At 34.5% G+C, this 25,263-nt stretch overlaps 1 protein-coding gene across 1 annotated transcript in view; it reads right to left on the bottom strand.

Annotated features, from left to right (window-relative positions):
• Positions 1-2,959: 2,959 nt before the first annotated feature.
• Positions 2,960-25,263, bottom strand: part of LOC129234487 (lysozyme C-like) — a 311,328-nt gene continuing 289,024 nt past the window's right edge. Inside the window, exons 4-5 of the mRNA XM_054868485.1 lie at positions 15,654-15,729; positions 2,960-3,622 (exon numbers count right to left, since the gene is read on the bottom strand). Coding sequence (XP_054724460.1) covers positions 3,538-3,622; positions 15,654-15,729 — 161 coding nt within the window. The 3' untranslated portion in view covers positions 2,960-3,537. The remainder of the gene's footprint in view (positions 3,623-15,653; positions 15,730-25,263) is intronic.

Below are 25,263 nucleotides of genomic sequence, written 5' to 3' on the forward strand. Positions count from 1 at the left end.
TTTTCAAAACTGTATTTAAAAAAAACCGGCACGTAAGAGTTATAACCATAATAAACTGGGACGCACGCTGCTAAACATCAGTAGTGACTAAAGCTTATAAATGGGGGGGGGTCATAAAAAATAAAAGTCAGAAAAACTGAAGAGAGCCACTCATTTGCAGCTTTATTTTCTTTCGGAAAGTGGGACGGTAGGGGGAGGGGGGGGGCAATCTGGAATGAAACATAACAACATGGAAGGTTATGCTCAAATTAGCAAAATTTGTTTGATCTATAACTGCTTTTACTATATGTATAAATAGATCTCGCTGCATTGCTCTCGTTTACAAGTGAAATTAAAAGAAAACTAGCATTAAAGACAAGAAAAAATAGCTGTACTCCAAATGTTGTAGAAAGACAGTTAGTTTTGTACGGACAGACATATGACCTGATACTTAGATTTATTTTCAGTTTAGTGCAAAAAGAATGAAACAACACGGGGGGAAACACTCCTATTTTGCTGTGATCTTGGGGCAAATTATTTCTTTCCTCCATCCAAAATTGAAAGTTGGTGCAGGGGTAAGGGACGAAATGAATCATAACTTTCCTTATCAGATAGTGAAATAATAAAGTACACTTTGTGAAGTTCGGATTAAAAAAGAAACACTTGGTCTGAAAAAAAAAAAGCATCAGGTGAAGCGTGATACTAGTATAGTGTTAATCGTATGTGTGAGTGAGTGTAGGGGAGGGGGTGTCTTTGCTTTAAAGATGAACATTTACCAGCTTTTTATATGTTTACTATTCATTTTGGTTTTTTATTCATTTATTTATTTTTTACATTTTAAAAATAGTTTTGAAAAAAAAAAATAATAAAAGTGGTGGTGCGGGGGGGGGGGGCGGGTGCTTGCCAATTTACAAATTCACGTCAGCTCATTTCAAGCATAGTTATGATCAATTACTACTTACTAGACCATCCCCAGTGCGAGAATCCCATATTTAACGAGTTAGAATCTGAAAAATATCATTATTTCATAAGTCAAATTTTATTTAAAAATTCATAAAAATATGATCCCATTGAGATCCCAACTTGAAACTTTGCACAAATAAAGATAAAATACACAAAAATTTTTGAGAATTTTTTTTAAAAAATTCATTATACCTTTTTGAGAAATTTAAAATTTAAATTTCATTTTTTAAAATCGAAATTTTTTTTGAAATTAGTCATGTTGCATATCCCATTAAACAGCAACTAATGTACTTTAAAATGCTTTTTACCAAATCTTTCTATCTATATTTGGTGCTGAGTTATCGTCCATTTTATGTTCAAGCATCCATGAAAAAAAGCGGGTTTTTCGAAAAATCAAAAGTGTCATAAATAAAAAAATAATAAAGTTAAAAATCTACAAATTTGGACTTTTGATTACCTCAAAGGGTACAATCGATGAGCCAAATTTTAAAGAAATACAAAAGGGTGAGGGAAAAAATTTCCCAAATTTTGGATCACTTGACATGGAATTACCCATAACGAAGATATGAGCTATCGCTTCACCGAAGATCTGCTGTCTGCTGACCGCTTCGAATATGACGTAACGCAACCACGTGATCTAACTGAAATGCGTAACTTGCTTTTTTCTTTTCTTCCTTTCAAGGATTCATTCGCTTTTTTTTCTTTCCAGGTATTTCATTTGTTTCTCCCCCCCCCCCCCCCGATGTTTTGCTAAACATTCGATTTCCGTTAATCAGATGGACCACATCGGATCGTTTTGGTCCCAGTCACTTCTTTTTTTTTTTGAATTTCAATAAAAACAATGATTTTTATACTTTTGCAAACTCCGGGTACCACAAAGACACCAATTTTTTGTGCTATTTTAATAAATGAGTAAGCGCCCTTTTTTTACTTGATTTTCTTTTTGTTAGGGAATAAGATTGGAGGTTAGATCAAAATAAATAGAGATAGATGAGAAAATTTAGAGATAGATCGAATAGGTAGATAGATATACATTGAGTGTACAAAAAATGTTTTTTTTTTTTTTCGAATCAATACTTTTTTTCTGTGAAAAAAAGATTGTTAATTACTATCAGAGGTAAATTTGCATGGATCTAGAGAAAGATAAATCTACAGGTCGATGTACAGTGAGAGATAGACAGACCCGTTATTTAAAGAACAACAACGGTTGCGCCGCTACGATTTGAAAACATAATGCTTTCACATAAAAATGGACGCGATTTTTGTTATTTTACGACTTCTTGGCGTAAAATGGTGAATGACATTAAGCCAAACGGCCGCCGTAGGCGGCTGCTCGTGTATAAATAAAAAAAGATTGTTAATTACTGTTAGAGGTAGATACGCATAGATCGTATAGATAGATAAATAGATAAATGCAGAGGTCGATATAGTAGATGGACAGCAAAAATGAGACATGCCTGTCATTTAATTAACTTCAACGGGGTGTCAATGCAACCCCTCCCCCCACACACACACCATGACTTTAAAAAAAAAACAATGCTTTCAAGTAAAAGTGGAAGTGTTTTTTGTTATTTTTCGACTAAATTTGCATGAAGAGCAAGCCGCTTGTGTCTCCCCTCCCCCTAGAGATCTAGATAGATTCTCTCTTAGATAGATCTAGAAAATATTTTATTTAAATTAATAATGATATAGATATAGATTGATTGATACCGCCACGAAACTTATTTAAGCAGTCGCCGAGGGCGGCAACATTGGCGTAAAAAGCAGATGATAATATTGATATATAGAGAAAAACATTGATTAATACCGTCGCTAAATTGTCTAAGCAGCCGCCGAAGGCGGCAACCCTGGCGTAAAAAGGCGGACCAGCTGGTCGCCGAAAGCGGCTAGTGAATAAATATGTTGCTTTTTTTGAAGTCATTGTTTCAATTAGTTCTTAATAAATCCGGTCCGACGATATATGCACACAGATTGAAATCTGAATATCGTTACCGCGGTAATAAATATGTATCGATATATTACGGTACATTGGTGTATGGCGCAGCACTAGTGCGAGTGACAGAAAGTCTACGACTAACTTTTTGTCACTCGCACATGGTGTTTATTATTTAATCTTACGATGGATTCACTAAATAAAAAGCAAGAAAAGGGTATGCAAGGAAAAGAGGTAAACCTAAAATTAGACCGTTTTCCTAGAAGTTATAGAGTTCCTTTGCCGTCCTTTAGAGACTGCATATGCCTTTACCATATGCAGTCTGATAAAGCGATTATTGGTTAAAGCGACTGAAAAAGTCTAAAAAATCATGAAGATAAGTGGTCAACCTTCTGGTGACAGACGATGACGAAATTGTGAATTGATTGTTGAGAAAATCACCCTCCTCCCTGAGTTGCAGCGTTGATGAGATAGAAAAGATTTTTAATGTGTAAATCGGACTAAAAAGAGACAAATTTTGTTTTTGTTTTTCTTTTTTGTTTTGTTTTTTGTTTTTTCTTCTTCTTTCCTCTTTTATGCGTTGGTTTTATTTGCTGAATTCTAGAGTCTACTAGTAAGGGTCAAGATTTCTGTTGGTTTTTTTTCCAAACTAAGAGTCGTTCTCAGCCGTTACTTAATGTTTTGAATTCGCATTTTTGTAGGTAGAAGCTTGAGTCCTTGTTCCGGCAGTTGTTCTCCCAAGATGGCCTGCAATGAAAAGAATGAAAATATTATACGTAACCGATCTTTTTTTAAACGGACAAGATGTCAGATATTCCAATTTCTGTCTTTTCTTTCTTTCTTTTTTTTTTTGCTGCCATTATGAGTTAACTGTAATGGTCAGTTCATACTGCAGTGATTTATTAGCCACGATGTTGTCTTTGGGACGTTAAAGGAGCATGGAATCCTATAGTTGAGGGTTGAGGCAAACCTAACCTGGCAGCTTTTGAAGGCTATGTAGATCCTCATCGTAGCATTACGACGCTACCAGGTTTGGCTTTTCCCAACTCTTGTTACCATATGAATATCCAGTGCTAGATCTAAGGGGAGCAAGTCCGGACCCGTGCACGGGGCAGCAATTTCGGGGGGACAGCACAAATTCACCTTAATTCTGTGGGGTGGGATTTGATTTTATTTGTTTACTAGCTGCGTTACCCGGCTTCGCACGGTCAACCTCGAAAATAAAAGGAATTTCAAGTGACGCATGTTCGACTATCAGGCTTCAACTAGAGATAAATATATAAAAAAAAATATACCTGTAAAATTTCCCGTCAAAGTCAAGTTCTTAAAGAAAGAAAACGGCGAATCAAAAATTCCCTTAACAAATTAAACGCAACTTTCCTGATTGTCTTCTGCTGGTAGTACGAAAAAAAAAGAGAAAAGGAGAAATTTTTACCTCAAAACAAAAACAAAATTTTCTTGAGACACAGTCGAGAAAAAAATGGCAACCTTTCGAACGCTAATTCGCAACTCCAGCACTCGAATAAGCTACCTTGCGATGATTTATAAAATTAAAGAAAAAGATAAAACATTGCGATCCACGTGTGTCTGTTGGTAAACATAGGCAATTTGTTATGAGTATTTATTAACGCATTCGATGTGTCTTAGGTTGCTTTCAGCAACAGAAATTGTTTCGTCCCGTAATTAACCCGGTCAATTTAGACATAAAAATAGTGATCAAATAACAAAAATTCCGGGAAAGCTAAATTTTTGTAGAGACCTTGGGTTTAGCATTACAAATAAAGTGCCAAAAGTCCCCGTCGATCCCATGTGCGCTTAAAAAGTTATTCGGGGTCAAAGGTCAAAATTTTAGGTTTTTTGAATTTTTCTCGAAAACGGTAAGTTTTATCGAAAAGTACCTCAGACCAAAGTTATCTCAAAATTCTCTATAAAAATGGTCCTTATGATTTTTATCTCCAAGACCAAACCATTTCCCAGATATTGCGTACTCTCAAAAGACAGCAAGTCACTTACAGAATCACATGGCCTTGAATAACATCTGGCTATTCTAGTCCGTGTGACGTCGTTCACATACCCAGGGGTGCCCAACCCACTAAGGGCATGGGCGCACCCCTGGGTATCGTGGAGCCCCCCCCCTCAAAAACAAGAGCTTTCTCCCAAAACTGAGAAAAATACCCCTCTAAACAACCCCCCCCCCCCTTTAAATGTTTTTTGAGCTCTCAAACTGTAACCACATTTCATACAATAAAACATAGTTTGGCTGGCGAGTCGCATTATTATCTTGACTCCTGACAATGTTTGGGCTTAGTGATATATTGTAGTTAAGATTTCTAGATTCTAAAATCCATCTCTCTTGGTTCGACAACAAACTGTGGTTGACGCTTCTTCATCTAATTTTGCGCGTCGTCTCACTGCTTTAGCATAACGTGAGGTATTGAAAATCATATAATTCAATATTTACGCAATCAAGCACCATTTCTTATAAAGTTTTATCTGATATTCCTCTTTTAAAAAGATGATCCGAGTTTTCCCACTTCTGCTTATCAAAGAACTTAAGTTGAAATCTGGAATTGTAAATTTTCGCTGTACAATCGAATTTTTCAAACTTGTCATCGTATTATGTTTGGATCATCAGCTCTTGTTCTGCAAGAGCTGATGATCTGCAAACTGGTTACTTTGAGAATCTAAAAAATATAACACTAGGTAATACGTATCATTATCAGAGAACTTGTTTCGAGACGGATTACGACAACCAGTTCGAAGATGGACAAAGAACATTTATAATTCCAGATTACAATTTTGAAGCTGAGAGAATACTATGAGCTCATTGATAAGCAGAACTGGTAAAACTCGGCAGCTCCCTCTTTCAAAAAGGGGACTTTCGATAAAAAGAAATCGCTTGATGGCGTACCTACTGAGTAGTATGGCTTTCAAAACCTCACATGTCATGCTAAAGCAGCGAGACGATAGGTAAAATAAGAGAAAGAAGTGTCAGGTACAGTTTGTTGTCTAATCAAAAGGGATGGATTTATTCGATTCAGATTAGAATCTAGAAATATTAAGCCACAATACCATCAAGCCACAATTTCAATCAAGACTGAAAATTATGAGAAGCAAAATAGTTCAACTCGCACGCCAAACTTATGTTTTATTGTAATCAATGTGGTTACAGTTTGAGGGCTAAAAACCCATTAGTTTCTTTAGCAACGTCTTTTGTTTTAAAGGGTGACTTATGTAAGGGTTGCTGCAAGCCACATTTATATTTAAAAAATTTTATACTTAACCTTTGTTCTCTATCACAGGTAAATTTGACATTTTGAGCCTAAGTTATGAGTTAAGTGGTGAATTAACATTTTTTTTTACTAGATAAGAAATGCTTTTATTGCTCTTTTTTTTCCGTATATATGTAAGAATTAATTAATATGAAAGCAAACTTTTACAAATCATAACTTCTAATGTTTTTTCTCTAGGTACGGAGCAACACTGTGTTAATCAATTCTGACACTATATTGGTCAAATTCAAGATTCAACGCATATGTGGAACTTTAAAATACAGTTTATTATTAAAATGATCTTATGCAATGTGTAATCTACACAAAAAGCCTGCTCTTAAGAAGCGATAACATCAAATTTATCAAATTTTGATACTTGATGAAATTATTGTAACTTTTTCCAGTTTTTATGCATTTATGATCAACTTCAAGGTGGAGCGACACCTCAAGATATTTTTTGCGGTCGAAATCCTTTTGCATAACTAAATATCTCTACAAAAGGCAACTTTTCCGGGTTATTACTTAGCGTTTATCAGATTTTGATTTTTTTCATTCCACCCTAATGAACATATCCAGTACTTCAAAAGTAAGTCCACCTCGTACTGGAGCGGTATTAAGTGAATATGAATCCAGCTTTTGTTGTAAAAAACACTGCTTATTTTGTGGCGAGGAAGCGGATGAAGAGGTTGAGAAGAACAAAACGCAGAATTATTGCAGAAAAATTCTTAAAATTTCTACACTTGCATTCAAAGAATCCCTTTTAAAATTAGTTAAAGATCGTTCGGAGGTGTACCAAGAGCTGCCCTTGCACGTTTTAATGTTGAGTATGATTTAGTCGCTGCTTTATGAATATTTCTGCGATAATTCTGCGCTTTTTTCTTCACAGCCACAAAATAAGCAGTGTTTTTGAAAACAAAAGCTGGATTCAAATTCACTTAATCGCGCTACAGTACGAGGAGGACTTACTTTTGAAGTATTTGGCCTTGGAATTAAATCCTCACGTTGCTGCGGAGATTGAACTTTTCCGGGTGTATGATTTTCTGCAATCCACGCGAATTGTAACGGACTTCTGACTTCTTAAATAACCAGCATTCTTATAACTTATCCCGACACTTGCATCGATTAAAGTTGGCATTCCACGACTGCCCAGCACAACAGTTTCACCTTCAGTCAAAAGTTTGTTGCAAATAAAGCAAAATTGTGACATTTTTCTTAAATATTGATCAGCACAAACAGTAGACGCTTGTAATAAATACGTTTATTCACTCGAATTGCACGTTTAACTATAAAAGAAGCATGTACGTCATCCCACCTAGAAGGGGTCATGGCCCAGACTGCGCCATCGAAATTTTTAGGGGGATTGTTTTGAGGGTTATTTTTCTGTTTTTGGAGGAGGGCTCTTGCTTTTAAGGGGGGGGGGCTTCGCGATATTGAGGGGTGCGCCCATGCCCTTAGTGGGTTGGGCACCCCTGGGTATGTGAACGACGCCACACGGACTAGAATAGCCAGATGTTATTCAAGGCCATGCGATTCTGTAAATGACTGACTGTCTTTTGAGAGTACGCAATATCTGGGAAATGGTTTGGTCTTGGAGATAAAAATCATGAGGACCATTTTCATAGAGAATTTTGAGACCTACAACTTTGGTCTGAGGTACTTTTCGATAAAACTTACGGTTTTTGAGAAAAATCCAAAAAACCTAAAATTTTGACCTTTGACCCCGAATAACTTTTTAAGCGCACATGGGATCGACGGGGACTTTTGGCACTTTATTTGTAATGCTAAATCCAAGGTCTCTACAAAAATTTAGTTTTCCCGGAATTTTTGTTATTTCCATTGTCTAAATTGACCGGACTAAATGGTATTCTCGAGCTTCTCAAAATAATGTTAGTTTTCATTATTTTCCTTTAAAAAGTGAGTTGATTTTCGTAAATGGCGACAGCGTAAACACAAGAAAACTCGGAATTAACAAACTTCGCATTTGCACGAAATTAAAAACAAATATGCTTGTCTGATCGAAGCTTTTTTTTTTTTTTGAAAGAGGATAACGCTATACCAGGAAAAATTTTTTTTTATTGTTTCGTGTGAATTTGTAAGAATATGGGTTTCTTTTCTTTTGAGCTCGAAACAAGAATTTAATAACATTAGCAGAAGAATTCTAGCTTTCATCTCCACTTAGTTTAAAAATAATTTATTTAACTAACCTTATTTTACTGCAGCATTTAGTTGGAATGGACAGCATGCAAAATATTTTCTTGAATATATTATCGTAGAACAAAATGAAAAATATTTAACCGAGAAAAAATTTGAACTAGCAAAAACAAAAGCCGATAATTTTCATCGCCAAAATTGTGCGCCAACTTTACTTTATTGCTTACATTCTCAGCTGAAGAGTTTCACCAAAAATTTGTTTAGAGTTACAGTTTTAGTATTGTGCGAGCAAAGAATCCTTGGCGAGATTTCTCATGTCAGTTAAACCATTTTTATTTGTTATCATGAGTGAAATTAAATGGTAGAAAGATTACAGAATTCGATAATTTAAAAGAAATAATGGTAGATCAATTAAAAAGAAAACTACCGCCATATATCCGTGAGAATTTTGTTGATGATTTGCATGGCATGACATAATTAAATCATAACTCAGAAATTAGAAAAATACGAAACAGGAAAATTTTTAATTAACCGATTCGGCAATTTGAGAAAAATAACTCAGCTACAAATGCAAAACAATTAGCGCTAGCCAAGCAAGGCAGAAAAGTATCGTCTTCTTTTAATAATAATTTGTAATGTCATATAATTAAATTATCTTGCATTAATTGTTATTCTTATCAGTCTTATGACCACAATGAAAATGTAATTCCATCAAGAATTGATAAATATCGACTTCAACATCGTGGAAATGGCTGCTTAGAACTACGAACTACGTAATTTGCATTAATTTCTGACATTTAGTAATGCTTCTTGAATTCTCATTTCTTTCTACGTGGGCCAGAATATCCACAAGACTTAAATTAATTTTGAAAGAATAAAGCAAAAAAACATGCATACAGACAAAAATTACTAGGCGTATTAGCATTTTCTACGCTACGACATGCGTTTGTTTTACCTTTTTCATCCGCCATTAGACGGTGACTGCAGTGCCCGCTAAAGTTTGTTTGGAGTTGCGAATTTAAAATGAGATCCCGCAAACGATAATTTTCCGATATGAAATTCTGTTCCATCAGCCTTAAAAATGCTTTTAAATTTTATTCCCGGTAATTTTACAGCCTTGTTCTTTTTTTTTTTTTTTTTTTTGAAATTCGAAGGAATTAAATCAGTTTCAGGGAGTATTTTTTGCGGACTTTCGATCGGATAACTATTTTGGGTAGAAAGAGTTATTTAATGTCATTTTCGAGCCCTAAAATCAAAATTCGAACGGTTCGACTCTTTTTTGACTTTTGATCCCCCCCCCCCCCCCCCCCCACGTTCCTTCTCGGATGTCCAAGTATCCCTGCCAAATTTGGTCGCGATCAGCCGTAAATTGTGGATTTTTATAGGGAACATATACACATACATATAAATGTACACACATATATATTCTCTGCTATATTTATATAAATTATTATTATTATTTATTTATTTTTATTTTTTTCAATTCAATACAGTAACTTGAAGGAAGACGCGGGTAAGGGCGACAGTCAAACAATCGTAGACCTGACGCTATCAATATCATCAACGCATTAAGGCAGTTGTATTGATCTAGATCAGCGTATCTTAAATTGTGTTCCGCGGAACCCCGGGGTTCCATGGTGATCACTTGAGATTCCACGAAACTTTCACTCTTTGTGTTGATAACGCTTGCGTTAATATATTACTCACTTAGAATCAATTATGAAAAAAATTAAAAAAGATATATTTCTCTGATTGCTACTAGATCTAAGTTTTCGATCAGGGACAGCCAAAAAAGAATAAAATCACTTACTAAAAATATTACGATGAGAATTCTCAAGTGGATGAAAACGCCAATGCAACAAGGGAGTGGCGAAATTAATTGTCATTGTTCGTTAAAGATCAGCACGAAAACGCATTATTGGATGATCACGCAAATCATTTCCAATGCGTGCTCCTGGGCAGGAAATAGTATTAGGTTTTCGTAACTCTTTCTTTTTTCTGTTAAGAGCACTTGCTGAAAAAAAAAAAAAAAAGTTATCCCCCAGTTTTAAGATTGCTCTTAGTGGGATCTTCAGAACCATTATCTCTCAGCCACTAAATAATGTCGTTTATTCAATAGTAGCAAAAATACCCGGCGTTGCCTGAGTCAGTAGTAATTATGAGAAACAATCGTTACTTTCTTTCATTTTCTGTTTTAACTGAAAGAACTCAAAACCCACCGCTTTGACGTGATTAAAAATCGAGCTTCTTCCTTACCTATAAAAGTAAAATAGCAATAAGTATAAAGAACGAACGAGTATTCATTTAGGAACGAAAGTACGAATTTAAAAGCATATAAAAATTTGAAGAATTTCCAAAATATGAACTAACAAAAATAAAAACCACTAAAAAAACCGTGCTCTTTATTTAATTAAATAGTACACACACACACACACAAAAAGAAAAAAAAAAGTAGAGTTTCCAAATGTTTAAATGACTTTAAACTCATGTTTGCTTCGGAGAAGCCTTGATTCAAAATTTACATTATGATTACTTTTAATATTGCTGTTGTTAAGCAACGAATTTTTGTAACAATGGGTTTTATATTTAATCATTTAATGGGGTAAGTACAGAAATTTACTGTTTTCCGTCATAACGTTTTTAAACAAAGTTTTTTAGGAATAAATTATAGCCTAAGTTGCTCTCTGATAATGTAGCTGTCTATGGTGAAAAAATGGTTGAAATCGGTCCAGTAGTTTTGAAAATTACCCCGGACATCCGGACAGAAGTAGCCCTTTATGTACAAAGATTAGAAAATAATCCGTCATGGTATGACGTGGGCAAGTTGCCCTTTTATCTGAGAGATTGGCCTTGAAATTGGACGTACTCTGATAAATATCTGTATTTCAATTTGTATTTCAAAGCCTGACTAACGTGAGTCATATTTTCACTACCTTTCAAGAGAGCGTAAAAATGTTTGTTTACTGCATACGTAGGTTGGAACTCGAGCTCTTACAACACTCGTAAATATATATTTTTTTTTGTTCACAAAACTACTTTGTTATGCCTTAAATATGCCCCTTTGTTATGCATTGTAATTTTTATACTATTGAATGTTTCAATGCGAGTTATTGTGTTTTTTTTTCTCTGGAGTCAAACAGTCCAATAATTTTTCTGTGTAAAATTTTTACTACTTGTGTAAAATTAATTTGTAAATATTTCTGTTAATGCATATTTGTGTTTGTACTCCATACTAAATCAATTAAAAAACACTGCGGACAGTGCCTTTGGCGCTCTTTAGTGTTAAATTTAATACTAACTCGTGTTGAACTATAGTCAAGATTTTCTTAATGTTTTATTATGAAGTTTGTAATTTATGTTTTATAATTTGTACTTTCCTTTTTTTAATTTTGCTTACTGTTATGTATGTGTATTTTGTTTGTTAATAAATTTTATCTTATCTTATCTTATCTTAAGCGGAATAGACCATGCAGTCTGACCACCGATGAGATGGCAAAGCTAACATCCGGTTTACAGGCGGAAATGGACGTATCTATTAGTTTTCAGGGATATTACCTTTTAAAAATGAAATTACCGAATTTGAATTTTCGGTACTCCAACAATGAAATAAGACCCTCACGCCAATCATTTATAACCTACGGTTTCATAGCAAGCTAAGAATTGGGCGACATAAGTACTAAATCCATTTTATCGCGAGTTCAATGTTGGGGACGTCAGAGCGTTACTCGATCAGCGATTTTCGCTATTTTATATATGAGGATGCTGCTATGTGATGGAAACGGGAGTGTACCTTTAAATTAATCAAATGAAATTGTTATCTCGAAGAAAGATACTAACGCGATTTTTTTAGCATTGGGAGTAAGTGAGTGCCTTTTTTTTTTCTTTTTCCAGAACGCAATTTCGAATTGAAGATTTTTTAACAGGAATTACACGAATTTCGGCAACATTTTCAGAAAATTAATGAACTGAATTTTTAACTTTAAAGCGAACAAGTAAATGTATTAACCGCTCACGATACAATTTGTGCTTTCGTGGGAAACTTTTTTTTTTTTTGTGTGTGTGTGTGTGTGTGTGTGTAATATGACATAGAAGAATGCTTAGCTTGAAAATGAAATGACGATTGTGACGAAATCCTCACAGCAAAAAATTTAATCAACACCTTTAGTGGAACTCAGGCGCAGTTAATACAAATACAATACAAATACAAATGTGACGACCAGCAACAGGCTTTGGGCCCAACTAGGCTGGTCCAAGTCAGTTTATTAGTCCCTAATGATTCTTTTAATAAAAATTATAATATAAAGTGAAGAATTTATTTAAAGTAATTTTTGTTCTTTTAATAAAAATTATAATATAAAGTTAAGAATTTATTAAAAGAAGTAATTGTTTTAATTTAAAAAGAACATTCTACCCCAATTCTTACAAAAATCACATTTGTCCGCGAAGTAGGGTTCTCAACTCACGTATCTTCAGGGATACCGGATGGGAAATCACAGGAGGTCACTGGGACCTCCTAAAAATTTCCTTTCGGCCAATTTTGTCTGACGATGAGGCAAAATTATCATCATTTGGCAAAATTTGGAGTTCCACTCGGCAAATTGAGGGTTTCCGTCCTCCCAAAAATTTAACTTCGGGGCGCCCCCGCGTGTCTTATAAAAATAAATACTGCAATATAACAAATATGCAAGCTGGGAATGAAGGATTAGAGACCAAGTATAAAATGTTAGGGAAACTATGTACTTTTAGTTGAGTCACTACGGGTCACTTTAATTAAGTTACTTCAGTTGTGATAAATATGTATATTTTATTTATTTATTTATTTATGTATTTATTTATTTATTGATTTTGTTTGAGACTGCGCATTAGGGTGACCGAAAAGAGGAAATTTTTGATAAGCCAATACTAATAGTAAAAAAGTTGTGTATTGCCATCCTAAACATGGGAAAAAAATAAATAAAAAACATAATATTTATGTCTTCAAATCGCGCATTGGTAGCAAAGTTTGAAAAAAAAGGTAAAAAATGGTCTAATTTTCAAATATTTTTATAAAAATCCAAATGTTCAAAATTTTGCTCTAATCCTGCTTAAACGTTTTCTTTTAATAGTCTTTTAATATATCTTTCAAAATATTTACATTCCTTTACAATTTTTAATGCATAAGCCGCAAAATTATATGAAATCAACCAAAAATCGACGTTTTAGCTTATTTTGTATATTGGAGTTTTTCTTTTAGAACCTAGTTATATATATTTTTACAGTAGATATGCCCTATACAGCTCTTTGCTGGAACTGCAATTATATTATGTTGCATTAACAACCCAGAACCCACCCCAGGTTGGTGGTTGCACTTTGTGTTCCACTCTGCAGTTCCCAAGAAGACTGGACTTATTGACAAGACTTATACATTTGTAAATTTTCATAATAATTATATGGTTTTAAACAAGCTTCTACGTTTCGATCAAGGTTTGAAGTTGGACTTGTGACTCAATTTTCGCATTGAGGATCGCGAGCATAACTGTTTTCCCTTTAACCTATATCTTGTCTAATCCCAAAACACCCTACCTACCGACTCACTAACATTAACCAGTTTAAAAACCAATTCTACAGCCGCAGTGTAAAAGAGGAACATTTACTGATTTGTGGGTAAAGCATCAACTGTTTTTGTAGAATTAAATATTATTAACTTAGAAAGAACTCGGTCGGAAGAAATCGAAGTTTTGGAAACTGACTTAAAAAGCGAGCAAAAGTATTTGATGGATATTGTTAATGTAATATAGAAAGGAAAATTGATTTTGATCTCGCTCCCACTAAACGAAGACATTTTAGTCATAAGCTTTCGTTAACGTGTGCTAACGGAGTGCTGGGTTTGTATAATATTTAAACGAAACTACTATTGGAATGAAGATACTTGTAAATAATGTCTTTAAAAAATATGCTTCTATGGTTTGATATCATTAAAATTTTAAAAAAAAGAGCAGACTTCCGTGAAACATGGACCCCTGTACACTTATTTAAAGTTACAAAATCTACATGCCAGATGTGTGATAATCTTCCAAACATCGTGGATCCGGTGATTCAAAGAAATGCTTACTTTGTTATTTTTGAGAAATTGTTATTGGTCATGGCAATGCACCATAAGCGAAATATAAAGGAGTTGGATTACAGTAGGTATCTATACAACGCAAAAGATTTCAATAAAGAAACACTTCCATAGCTATAAGAGAATTTCTTCCATCAATATTAAGATTTGAAGCTTCGAACTATAGCAGTTAGTTGACAGGTCAACATGTTTACTTCTCCGCTTCAATGATGATATGAAAAAGAAGGACATTTTATCCTTTCTAGAAACTTTCTATTTGCATTAGTATCTATTCTTAAAATTCCCATACCACACACGGGCAGTGGAATGAATTGTGAAACTATGGTTCAGTGAATCTACAGAAATTCGATCATTTCAGGTATTAGACGGAAGAGATGGATTTATATGAAAACATTTATATTTTTCAAACATCAGTGCCAAAACTGAGTCGCAAGTCCAACTTCACACCGTGATCGAACAGTAGGAACTTGTTTAAAACCATAAAGTTATTATGAAAGTTATTTTACAAATGTATAAGTCTTGTCAACAAGTCCAGTCTTCTTGGGAATTGCAGGGTGGAAAACAAAGTGCAACCACCTACTTGGGGTGGGTTCTGGGTGGTTAATGCAACACAATATAATTGCAGTTCCAGAAAAAAGCTGTATAATGCACATTTACTGTTAAAAAATACATAACTGAGATCTAAAAGAAGAAATACTGCAGTATACAAAATAAGCTAAAAATATCGATTTTTGGTTGATTTCACGGCTTATGCGCCAACTAAAAACTGTAAAGGAATGTAAATATTTTCAAAGATATATTAAAAGACTATTAAATGGAAGCATTTAAACGTGATTAGAACAAAAATTTTGAACATTTGGATTTTTATAAATATATTAGAAAATTGACCGATTTTTACTTTTTTTTTTTTTTTTGAAAATTTTGCTGCCAATGCGCGATCTAAAGACATAAATATTAATTTTTTTTTGTGTATTTTTTTCCATGTTTAGGATGGCAATAAATACCTTTTTATTTGTTATTAGAAGTTGCTTCTCGAAAATATCCTTTTTTTCGGCCCACCCTATTGGGCATTTGCAAGTATAAAATGAAACATTCGTAAAAAATTTTCATTAAAACTTTGGAAAATCGATTCGAAGAAAGAAAAATAAAAGTAGTAATTATTTTTATTAACACTTGTTTAGAGTTATAGAAATTTTATAGAAATTAAAATTTTTAGTAAAATAATATCAATGATAATCTCTTTTTTTGGACTTACCAGTAGTTGAAACCTTGCTTCTTTTGAATAACTAGGCCACAAATAGCACTCAGTGTAACATTATTCGATACTAGATCTGTAAAAAAAAAAAAAAAAAAACTTTATTAAAAAAAAGTTGGTTCAAACATTTGCGTTGTTGTGGCTAACATGAGAAATGTGAAAAAAAAAAAAACCCCTATTTCGGATTTTTTTTTTTTTTTTTTATTAAGAGAGAGAGAAAAGGCTGTTTTTGGTTTACTTCTGTTGAAATTGCGACTGCTTCAAAGCTTAACTACAAGAATGTGAAGGCCCAATATGTTTCTGCGTTAGGACATCACAGCAAGTAAGAAAGGTTCGTTATTATGATATAAGCTGAGTCGCGCTGACTTTGGCAGAAAACATGTAGCAAAGGTGCGTAAAACCGCTGCTAAAGCTAAACATCATAGATTCATTCACGTGACCTGGTGGTCCCGCGTCCTCATCCAACCATCACATATTTAGAGGACATTCTGGTAGGTGCAGACATGCCTTTGAAACTAACCTGTGCAAGTTTTCAGTTTCCAAGACACAAATTATGAAGATCTAGGATACCTCAAAAAGAAAACAAAAACAAATACTGGCTCCAAAATAGCCTCTAATGGGTGAACCGCGCTAAACATAACAATTCGTTTCACAAAAGTGACCCACCATTTTGGAGCCATTTTTTCAACTGCCTAGATCCTCAGGATTTGGGTTTTGGAATCTACAAATTTGTACAGGTGAGTTTCAAAGGCATGTCAAAACCTCTATGAAATTTCGTCGAAATCGGAGATGGTGGGTTGGAGATGACGAAGTAGCTTGACATGGAATAGCTCAGCTTTTGACCCAACTTAGCTACATTTCCTGCCAAAGCCTGCGCGACTCGGCTTAAGCAATAGAGAACCATTCTTTGTATCGTAGGAGTTTTTGGAACAATTCAAAACATTTTAACATTCACATCTGTGGGAGAAATTCAAAACTTTCCATATCAAAAACCACTAACACAAAAAAGTTACTTTTTAGCTCCTCAAAGTGAAAATAAATCGGATATTCTGAATGTATATTTTTTTAGTTTAAAGTTTCCCGGAAAAGTAAATGAATTATTCAACAAAATCTAATTCCGATTTAAGAGAAATTTTAAAGTGCCTAAAGTTGACGATTGATTAATAAAATCAAAATAAAAGTCAAACGAAGAATTTCATTTTTAACACGAAAGAAAGAGCGACAAACGATTTTTTAAAATAAAAGTTATTTTTGGGATGAACGTTTTAACTTTCATGCTTGCTTTTTAAAAAATATTAATACTTTTTTCGTTGTGTTTGACAGCGATTAAATTTATTTATTTGATGAAGTAAAACGATTGTGTACGTTTTACATTCAAAGAAACGCTTACAGGCTTACATCCCTTGCTCTGATTCATTGAGAAAATCAGAACATACTTCATCTTGTGCAAAAAAAAGAAAAGAAGAGAAAGAAAGGGGGGGGGGGATGGAAGGACACTTTCGAATTTGACTATGTAAAGTGAAAATGTGGGGATAATCGCCCTCTATCAGGCAATGTAAGTGAAATGAGTATCATTTACTGGAGTCATGACGCTGTAAAAACACTTTAAATTAGGAAGGTGCCGTGCTAAACATGCCTACGAAAGTTTTCTTTGAACATTTCTGAATTATCCCATAAATGAGACTGGCTACACTGCGGGGGGGGGGGGGGCAGGGGCGGATCTAGAGGGGGGCCATGGGGGCCATGGCCCCTCCCAAAGCCTTGTGATTGAAGGAATTTTTTTAAGAAGAAAAAAAAAGAAAAAATATACTAGGAGAAGATAACAAAATTTAACACATGTGTTTCACTGAAAAAGTATAGGCTTTAATTGGAGATAAATTATATCCCTATCCTCAAAACAAAACTTTTATTTCCAAATTTTTTCTCCGTCTTTTACATCATTTCTTGATTCCAACTACAGACGGACGATCTCTAAATGCTGCTGTTCTCAGAGTATACCTATTGTTCTCAAGACCAAAGAGAGCCTAAATTTTCGTTTTTATGGCTTTAATTTCGAAACTAGAGGGAGAACTCCTTTTTCCCATGCCCTTTCATAAATGCCTTGATATGTAGCAAAAAATTGCATTTTAAGTCTTTTATTTGGAAAAAATGTCAACGGAAACTAGCTTATCCAGCCCTTATCACTTAACTTGCTTAAAAGCAATTTAAATGAAATTTTTTGGGACTTCATTTACAAACGAGTTTTGATAGGACCCCTCCCTCCCTAGTTTATATCGTGATGATAGTTTTAAAAGAAGGCTTTTGGATGAGCTCACGAATCTTCCATCCCTTTCTAAAATATGTAAAAATATAGTTAAAAAAAGAATTGTTAGAGCCTCAAAGGCAAAATATTTCCATCCCAGGAAGGATTCTAAGCACCTTCACACTTCCTTTAATGTAAGCAAACATTACCTAAAGGTGCATTTTTAGGCTGGACAGCTGAAGAGTTAGAAGAGCACCTTTCCTTTTCTAACTTCTCAATGTATAATGACAGAATATTTTGGTTTCTAAGCTTTACTTTCAAAAAGTATTTTGGGGACAGCGCCCGAAACCTGACCTTTCTCCGTACATCATCAAAAATATAGATAAAATGCGTTTTTAGTTTCCTGATTTTCAAAAATTACTGGGAAATTAAAATTTTGAAACATTTTCGAGGGAGATTTCTAAATCCACCCCTCACCTAATGTCTCGATACCCCAAAAATTGAGTTTTTAAAACTTCATTTTAATAAAATTTCTGGGGAGTTCGCAGTTAGTTCAAAAATTTCGGATGGCCCCTCCCAAAACAATCGGCTGGATCCGCTACTGGGGGGGGGGCTAGAGGGAAATTTTAAATGCTTCTCACATAATTATTGCTGGTTCCTAAATAAAATGACATATGAATCCAAATATGACCACCTCTTCACTCAGGGCCTGATTACCCAAAAGGCTCGGGAAGCTTGGGCGCACACATGCTTTTTTTTAAATGAGATTTTATCAAAGAGTAGTTAATGGCGAGTCGTGATGTTGTATTCTTTGTCACTGACCTCAGACTCGTTGAGTCTGCTCCTATAGCAAACAAAAGTGATTTTATTCAAATATGCTTTGTGTACGTGTGTGCGTTTGTTTGGTTTTTCAATGGTTAAAAAAAGGTTTTTTTCGTGTGGAGAAATGAATTTAAAAATGTTTAGTGGGACAGTCAAATTATTTCATCATTGCCACCAACAGTGGGATGTGAAAGGGATTAGTAGGGGGAAGAAAATCCCCTAGGAAACCATTCTCTTATCAAGAAAATGTCTACTCCTTTTGATGGACGTTAATCCAACTTATCCTACCCATCAAACGTGTTGCTGATAACAAAGCGTTGGCGGAAAACAGCTGGGACACACCAACTGAACAGGGGTTCGCCTTGGCTCTCGGCGGCCCTGGAAGCAAGGCTGGGGAAGCTCCAGAATCTCTTTTGTGTTCAGTCCAGCAACCTTCACCGATACTCAATAGAGGCGCTTTTGCCTGAGAGTATGATGAATGGGCAGCCTCTTAGTAGGGGGTGCGGGGGATGTCAATCAAACTTCGAGCAGGGGCGGTGTAGGGATTCTAGACCAGTTAGTTTTCCCTGCTGAAAGCACGCGGTCGTTCTTCACGTTTTCTCCAAAATAGAATCAGATAGAATCGTTGTTCGGTTCGAAAATGAACAGCCTACAGTACATTGATTCAACCCGTGGTGGGAAACTATTATTATATGCCGATTATTTATACAGGAAGCACAACAAATCAACGGATAGAATGTATTGGAAATGTGCCAGTGTCAAAAATTGCACTGCAAGTGTTATTACAAGGAAAGGACAATTTGAAAGTGCAAATGGAAGGCATAACCATGCACCTGATTTTGCAAAAATAACAAGAAAACTCTTTTGTAATCAGCTGAAAAAGAGGAGTGCTGCAGAGTCAACTGTACCCGTGAATAAAATATATAGGTTAGTAGTCAAATTTCACCTATACGTATTAGTTGGTCGTTTTACAATAGTTCGCTATTCATATCATTTAATTATCAATGCAGAAAGAGTTCTTCTTAAAATTATTAAGAAAAAGCTACTTGAAAAATAAAAAAATAATTATCGAAGCTTCGTAATTGCCAAAAATTAATAAATGCAATGTTTTCCCATTATAAATATATGAATATTAAATAAATAAATTATCGAAAATATTCACGTGTTCTTAGAACAAAATAGGGTCGATTCTATGTTTTTGTACAATATTTCTTTCTCGGCAGAGATTTGACAGGCTCAATTGCATACTTTTTTTAAATCTTATTCGCAACCAACAAACTATAGGGGGCGCTGAAGCCCTTGTCTAATGGCGGATGAAAAAGGTAAAACAAATGCCGTAACTTATAACTTGTTTTGACTCTTAGTGAATGACAGTAATTTTCCATCGTGTTTGTGGGAGACTTTTTTATTCTTCTGTAATTACATTGCACCATAAACCAGAGGCGTAGGAACTTTGTAGAAGTAGGGGGAGCTGGGACACAGTATAAGAAGAGTCTGGAATCTAGGCAGAAGCAGAGGCGCAACCAGAAAATAATTTTTTTGGGGGAGGGGGGTGGGGGGAGGGAGGCTTTTAAACGTTTTTCCCCATAAAAAATTGGCTTCGAAGCTTCCATCTCTTATTGAATATTGTATATATATACAATTGTTTATGGAGAGAATGAGGTGATTAAACTTCTGGTTTTGAAAAGGAGTCGGTTAGTACTCGAAGATGAGCACGTAGAAATGGAGGTGTTTTGGGGTCTCTCCCGGAAAATTTTCAAAATTCTTGTTCTAAAATCGAATTTATAGGTGATCTTTGATAATGTTAAGGGGAGAAAAGGTTCGAATACCCTTCCTGAAAATTTTTCGAAATTAATGTCTTAAAACGCGATTATATACCTTATTTGTTGCCTTTAGTGAAAATATGACTCGAAGGATTGTCCTCGATCGATTTTTCGAACGATTTACATCTCCGTCCCAATATTTCGAATTGGAAGTCCTAAAAACGTAATTGTAGACAACCTTCAATGATAGCAGGGGAAAAGACTGTACTAGGGCTCTACTCTGGAAATTTTTCAAAATTGAAGTCCTAATAGAGAGCGTTTTTCAATGATGTAATCAGAAAAGGTTCAGAGGTTTCGTCTCTTTAATTTTTTCAAAATTGTAGTTGCTGAAAAACGCGACTGTGGATCATATTTGTTGGCGTTAGGGGTCCAGCAATTTTTTTGAAATTGAAGTCCCGAAAAACGGAATATTACAGAATCTCCTATGTTGTTGGAGGGCAAGGCATTCAAAGGACTCTCTTCCGGAAATTTTCAGGGAATTGAGCCTTGAAAACAAAATTTGTGGCGCTCTGTAATAATTTTGGAGGAAAGGGGAGGCTTCGACAGCGTAGCGTTTAGAAGACTCTTATTTTCTGAGAACTAGAAAAAGGGGAATAGATGAAACAGGAGGGCGGAAAAACAGAACGTTGGATATGTGTTAAAATGAATTGTTCACTATATATTATATTGTTCAGATAAATTTTTAGTTTAAAGTCTTTGAGTGTTTGATAGAAACTACAAAATATTGTTGGCTTTTTTTCTGCAATAATAGATGAAAAGTAACAATTTTGGCATAAAAATATATCTGTAAGTGATGAAAAAATCATAATTTTGAGAAAGCAAAAAAAAAAAAAAAAATTCATTTGAATTTTGACATCTGGAATTCAAATTATGTTTTTCGCAATCATGAGTGTGGCAGTATGTAGGCGTGTGTGTTTGTGTCTGTGTTTAGGTATGAGTGTTTGTGGTAGGGGGGGGAGAATGTGTATGTGTATGTAGGAATATGTGTTTGTGTCTTTGTGCAGGCATGAGTGTGTGGGTAGTTGTGTGTATGAGTGTTTGTGGTAGGGGGGGGGATGTGTATGTGAGTGTAGGCATATGTGTTTGTGTCTGTGTGCAGGCATGAGTATGTGGGTAGCTGTGTGTAGGTGTGTGTGTATATGTCCGTATGTATGCGTGTATGTGTTTGTGTATGTGTTTGTTTGTACGTGTGTGTATGTATGCGTGTAAGTGTAGGGTATTGACGCAACCTGGGGATGGTTTTCGCTAGAGGAGCAGCATCGTGAGGCCGGTCGACGGTGGTGCTGTGTAGAGGGTGCTGGCGGGAAAATAAAATGATAGCACATCAAAACAGTCAAATGAAAGCAATAAGCAATCGTGATTGCAAAAAACAAGAATAACTGTAACTTCGTAAAGTATAATCTGAGGGGGTCAGATAACTTAAAATCAGATACAGCGGCTCCCAAAAGTGTTCGTGCACCTTGAAATTTTGTAGTAAAATGAAAATAACGCGAAACTGAATTCGAATATGAAGTCCATTTTTTTTCACACCATTCCTATGCCATTCTGAATAAAACCCAGTAGTTATTTTTTTTCAAAATATTGCCGGATTTTATTTTTGAAATTTGTCAAAAGACGAAGGGTCAGAGAAAAAAATACGTCACAAAAGTCATCGCACACTGAAATATTTTCGAATAAATTCATGATTAAAATTATCATAAGTAGTATTTTTATTATTTTTGCATTGTGATGACACACTGTAAAGTCATTTGGCTTTAATTTTTTGTTTATTTATACCCTAAAATTCTGCTTATTATTTTAAAATGGCAGCTATGTGCATAAACCAAAAACACAATTCGAAGTTTGATGTTTTTTCTCTCTCAGTAGGCCGTAAATTGGTTTGAAATGTCTCTAAATTAGTTAATTTATACCATTCTATAGTGAAATGCTTGATAAAATCTTTTAAAGACAAGAATCGGATCGAAAACAAGGTAAGAAAATGTCAAATGCAAAGTTAACAAAGCGTGATCGGAGATTTAGTTTAAAAAATGATGAAAAATACACCTTTGAGTGATGAAAAATTTTCTGCAGAATTGAATGAAACATTTTCGTTTAATTTTCCCCTAAAATTATTCGCCAAGTTCTCTGATTACCTGGATTAAAGGAACCTCTTATTGCAGAAATTTTCTTGTTCGTGCGAAAAACAGAAAGCTTACGTTTTCCGCCGTAAAATCAATGATAAATGTTCAAAACATTTTGGAACAACGTCTTACTTAAAAATAAAAATAAAAATAAATTCAACATTTTGGGTTAAATTGTTGCATAATTGTAAATAGAAAAAAAAAAAAAGAGAAATTAAATCTAGTTGGGATCAGTTAATCAGGACGGTGAAGGTGTTCTTGTGTGAGGGTGCAGGACTTGGAAGTTTGAAATTTTTCGATGAATCATGCTGTTCAGTGAAATATTTTTAAAAACAATTTTAAATTATTAGTCCAAAATTTGGCAATCGGAAATAACTTCGTTTTTTTAAAATCAAGATAACGATAAGAAGCACACGTTTGCGTTTGGTGCCTCAAATATTGTCATTAAGCTTAGAAATATCTCCTCAATCGCCAGATATAAACTTAATAGAACATATTTGGATATATCTGGTGGATATATTACGAAAATACACTATTGAAACGGAAAACGAATTAGAAACAGTAAGACTCGAAGTGCGGCTGAACAATTACTCAGAAATTGTTCCAAAAAAAAAAAAAAAAACAATGAAATCCTATTCCCAGACGTTTAAAAGCTGTTGCTGATACTGCATGATATTCTACTAAATAATAACTTAGTAAAAAGTTAGATTATTTACTAGTTTTTTGACATTTTTTCAAAGTGTTCAAAGATTTTTGTGAGATCAAGTTTCTGGCACTTTTTGATTATTGATTTCTTAAAAAACAAGTTTTATTATGTTATTAAAAATTTTCATGTAGTTTTGTTAAAAAATAAATCATGGATCTTATAATTAAATACCCGTTCCAAAATATTAATTTTAACGAATCGATAATGGTGTATTTCACTGAAAATCGTAAGTGTACGAATACTTTTGGGAGCCACTTTAAGTTTTTGGAAAGTTGAAATTATTTGAACAAGTTCAACATTATTTGAACAAGTACAAACAACCTTAGTAACCTTTTTTCAGTCATGTCCGGAGCACCTTCCATGTTATTCATATTTAAATGCCAAACTGGCTCATTATTATCTCTTTTTGTAATCATTGGACTAATGGCGAATCCAGGGGGGGGGGGGCGGCTATGAGGCTGCAGCTACCCCCATACCAGAAATAAATTCTTTCACCCTCTGTCTATGCATCTTAATGTTAAAATATATATATATAATTCATCCATACACCTTTTCCTACATCCATTCTACCTTTATCAATTAATTTGTTTTCGCTCTTCTTAAGGTTGATATACAAATTTGCGATACTAACAGGAGTGTTAGTTTTCCGAAATTTCCCTTCAAATTTCTGAACTTTTTCCCTACCTGTTCCAGATATTTATACATTTACTCACTGAAAGAAGGAAAGAAGAAAAAAGTGCTGATATAATAGCTACTTGTTTTTCTTTCTTTCTCACTCTTTAATTTTCGTGTTTAATATCAATTCTTAAAATTTTGTCTTCTTTCTCGCTGTTTTTCACTATTTGTTTAACATCTTTCAGCTTTTCTTTCTTCTATTTCATTTACATCACCTTGTCAGCGTAATTGTTTTGCATCCTTAACAAGAATTGAAAATTTTGCCTTCAAATTGCATAACAAATATGTCTAAACGAATAAAAAAACTTTGAATATACATTTAAAATTTAGAATTTTAACACTGAATACCAAATTTTAGATAATTTCAAATGTAACTCAGAAAGATTCATTAGTCATTAACATCCCTAGATAGCAGTTAATGATACAGAACACTTTTGTTTACATCGATAAACTTTGGTAATGACAAGGAGACCTCAGCAAGAATTTTAACTACCTCAGCCGCTCCCAGAACAAAATTCTGGATTCGCCACCGCATTGGACAAAAAAACTGCATGCAAAACTAATAAGAATATGAACTGAACTGCAATGCCGCTCTCGAAAGCCGAAACACGAGCTCAAGGTGGGGAGCAAATCCATATAGGTACTGATACTGATTTTCGCAGGCCGCGGGGTAGAGCCCACTTTTCCGCATTTCTGGAATCAAGAGATGTTTTAACAGTAAAAAAAGGGTGAAGGTGAATTCAAGTGCACTGACCACTCCGTCTGTCCCCTGCTTTTGTTGCTTATTGGGTGGAAATGCCGAAATTCCTAGAAAAGGCAGATCACATTTTTGAAATAAGGTTTGAGGAAATCAATGTACGGCAATAAGCTGCAGTGATAGAATTTTCCGGGGGAGCTGAGCCGGTTTGAAATATTCCAGGGGGAGCTCAAGCTCCCCCAGCTCCCGCGGTTCCGACGCCTATGCCATAAACTGTCTGAAGCCTGCAATTTTCCCCAAAGAAAACACGTGGAATGGAATGTTTTACCTTTTTCGGTAGTATTGTTAATCACCGCAAGGTAGCGTATTCGAGCTCTAGTTGCGAATAAACTATTAAATGTGTGATGAAGATAACTTGATCATTTTTAGTAGTAAAAAAGAAATCCCAACTTTAGTTTAATGACTAATAACTAGTCCAGTAATTGAATTGTTTAAAACTGACGACAGAGCTTCGAAAAGAAAAAA

This window comes from Uloborus diversus, chromosome 1, assembly GCF_026930045.1.
Source record: "Uloborus diversus isolate 005 chromosome 1, Udiv.v.3.1, whole genome shotgun sequence".
In the NCBI taxonomy this organism is placed as follows: Eukaryota; Metazoa; Arthropoda; class Arachnida; order Araneae; family Uloboridae; genus Uloborus; species Uloborus diversus.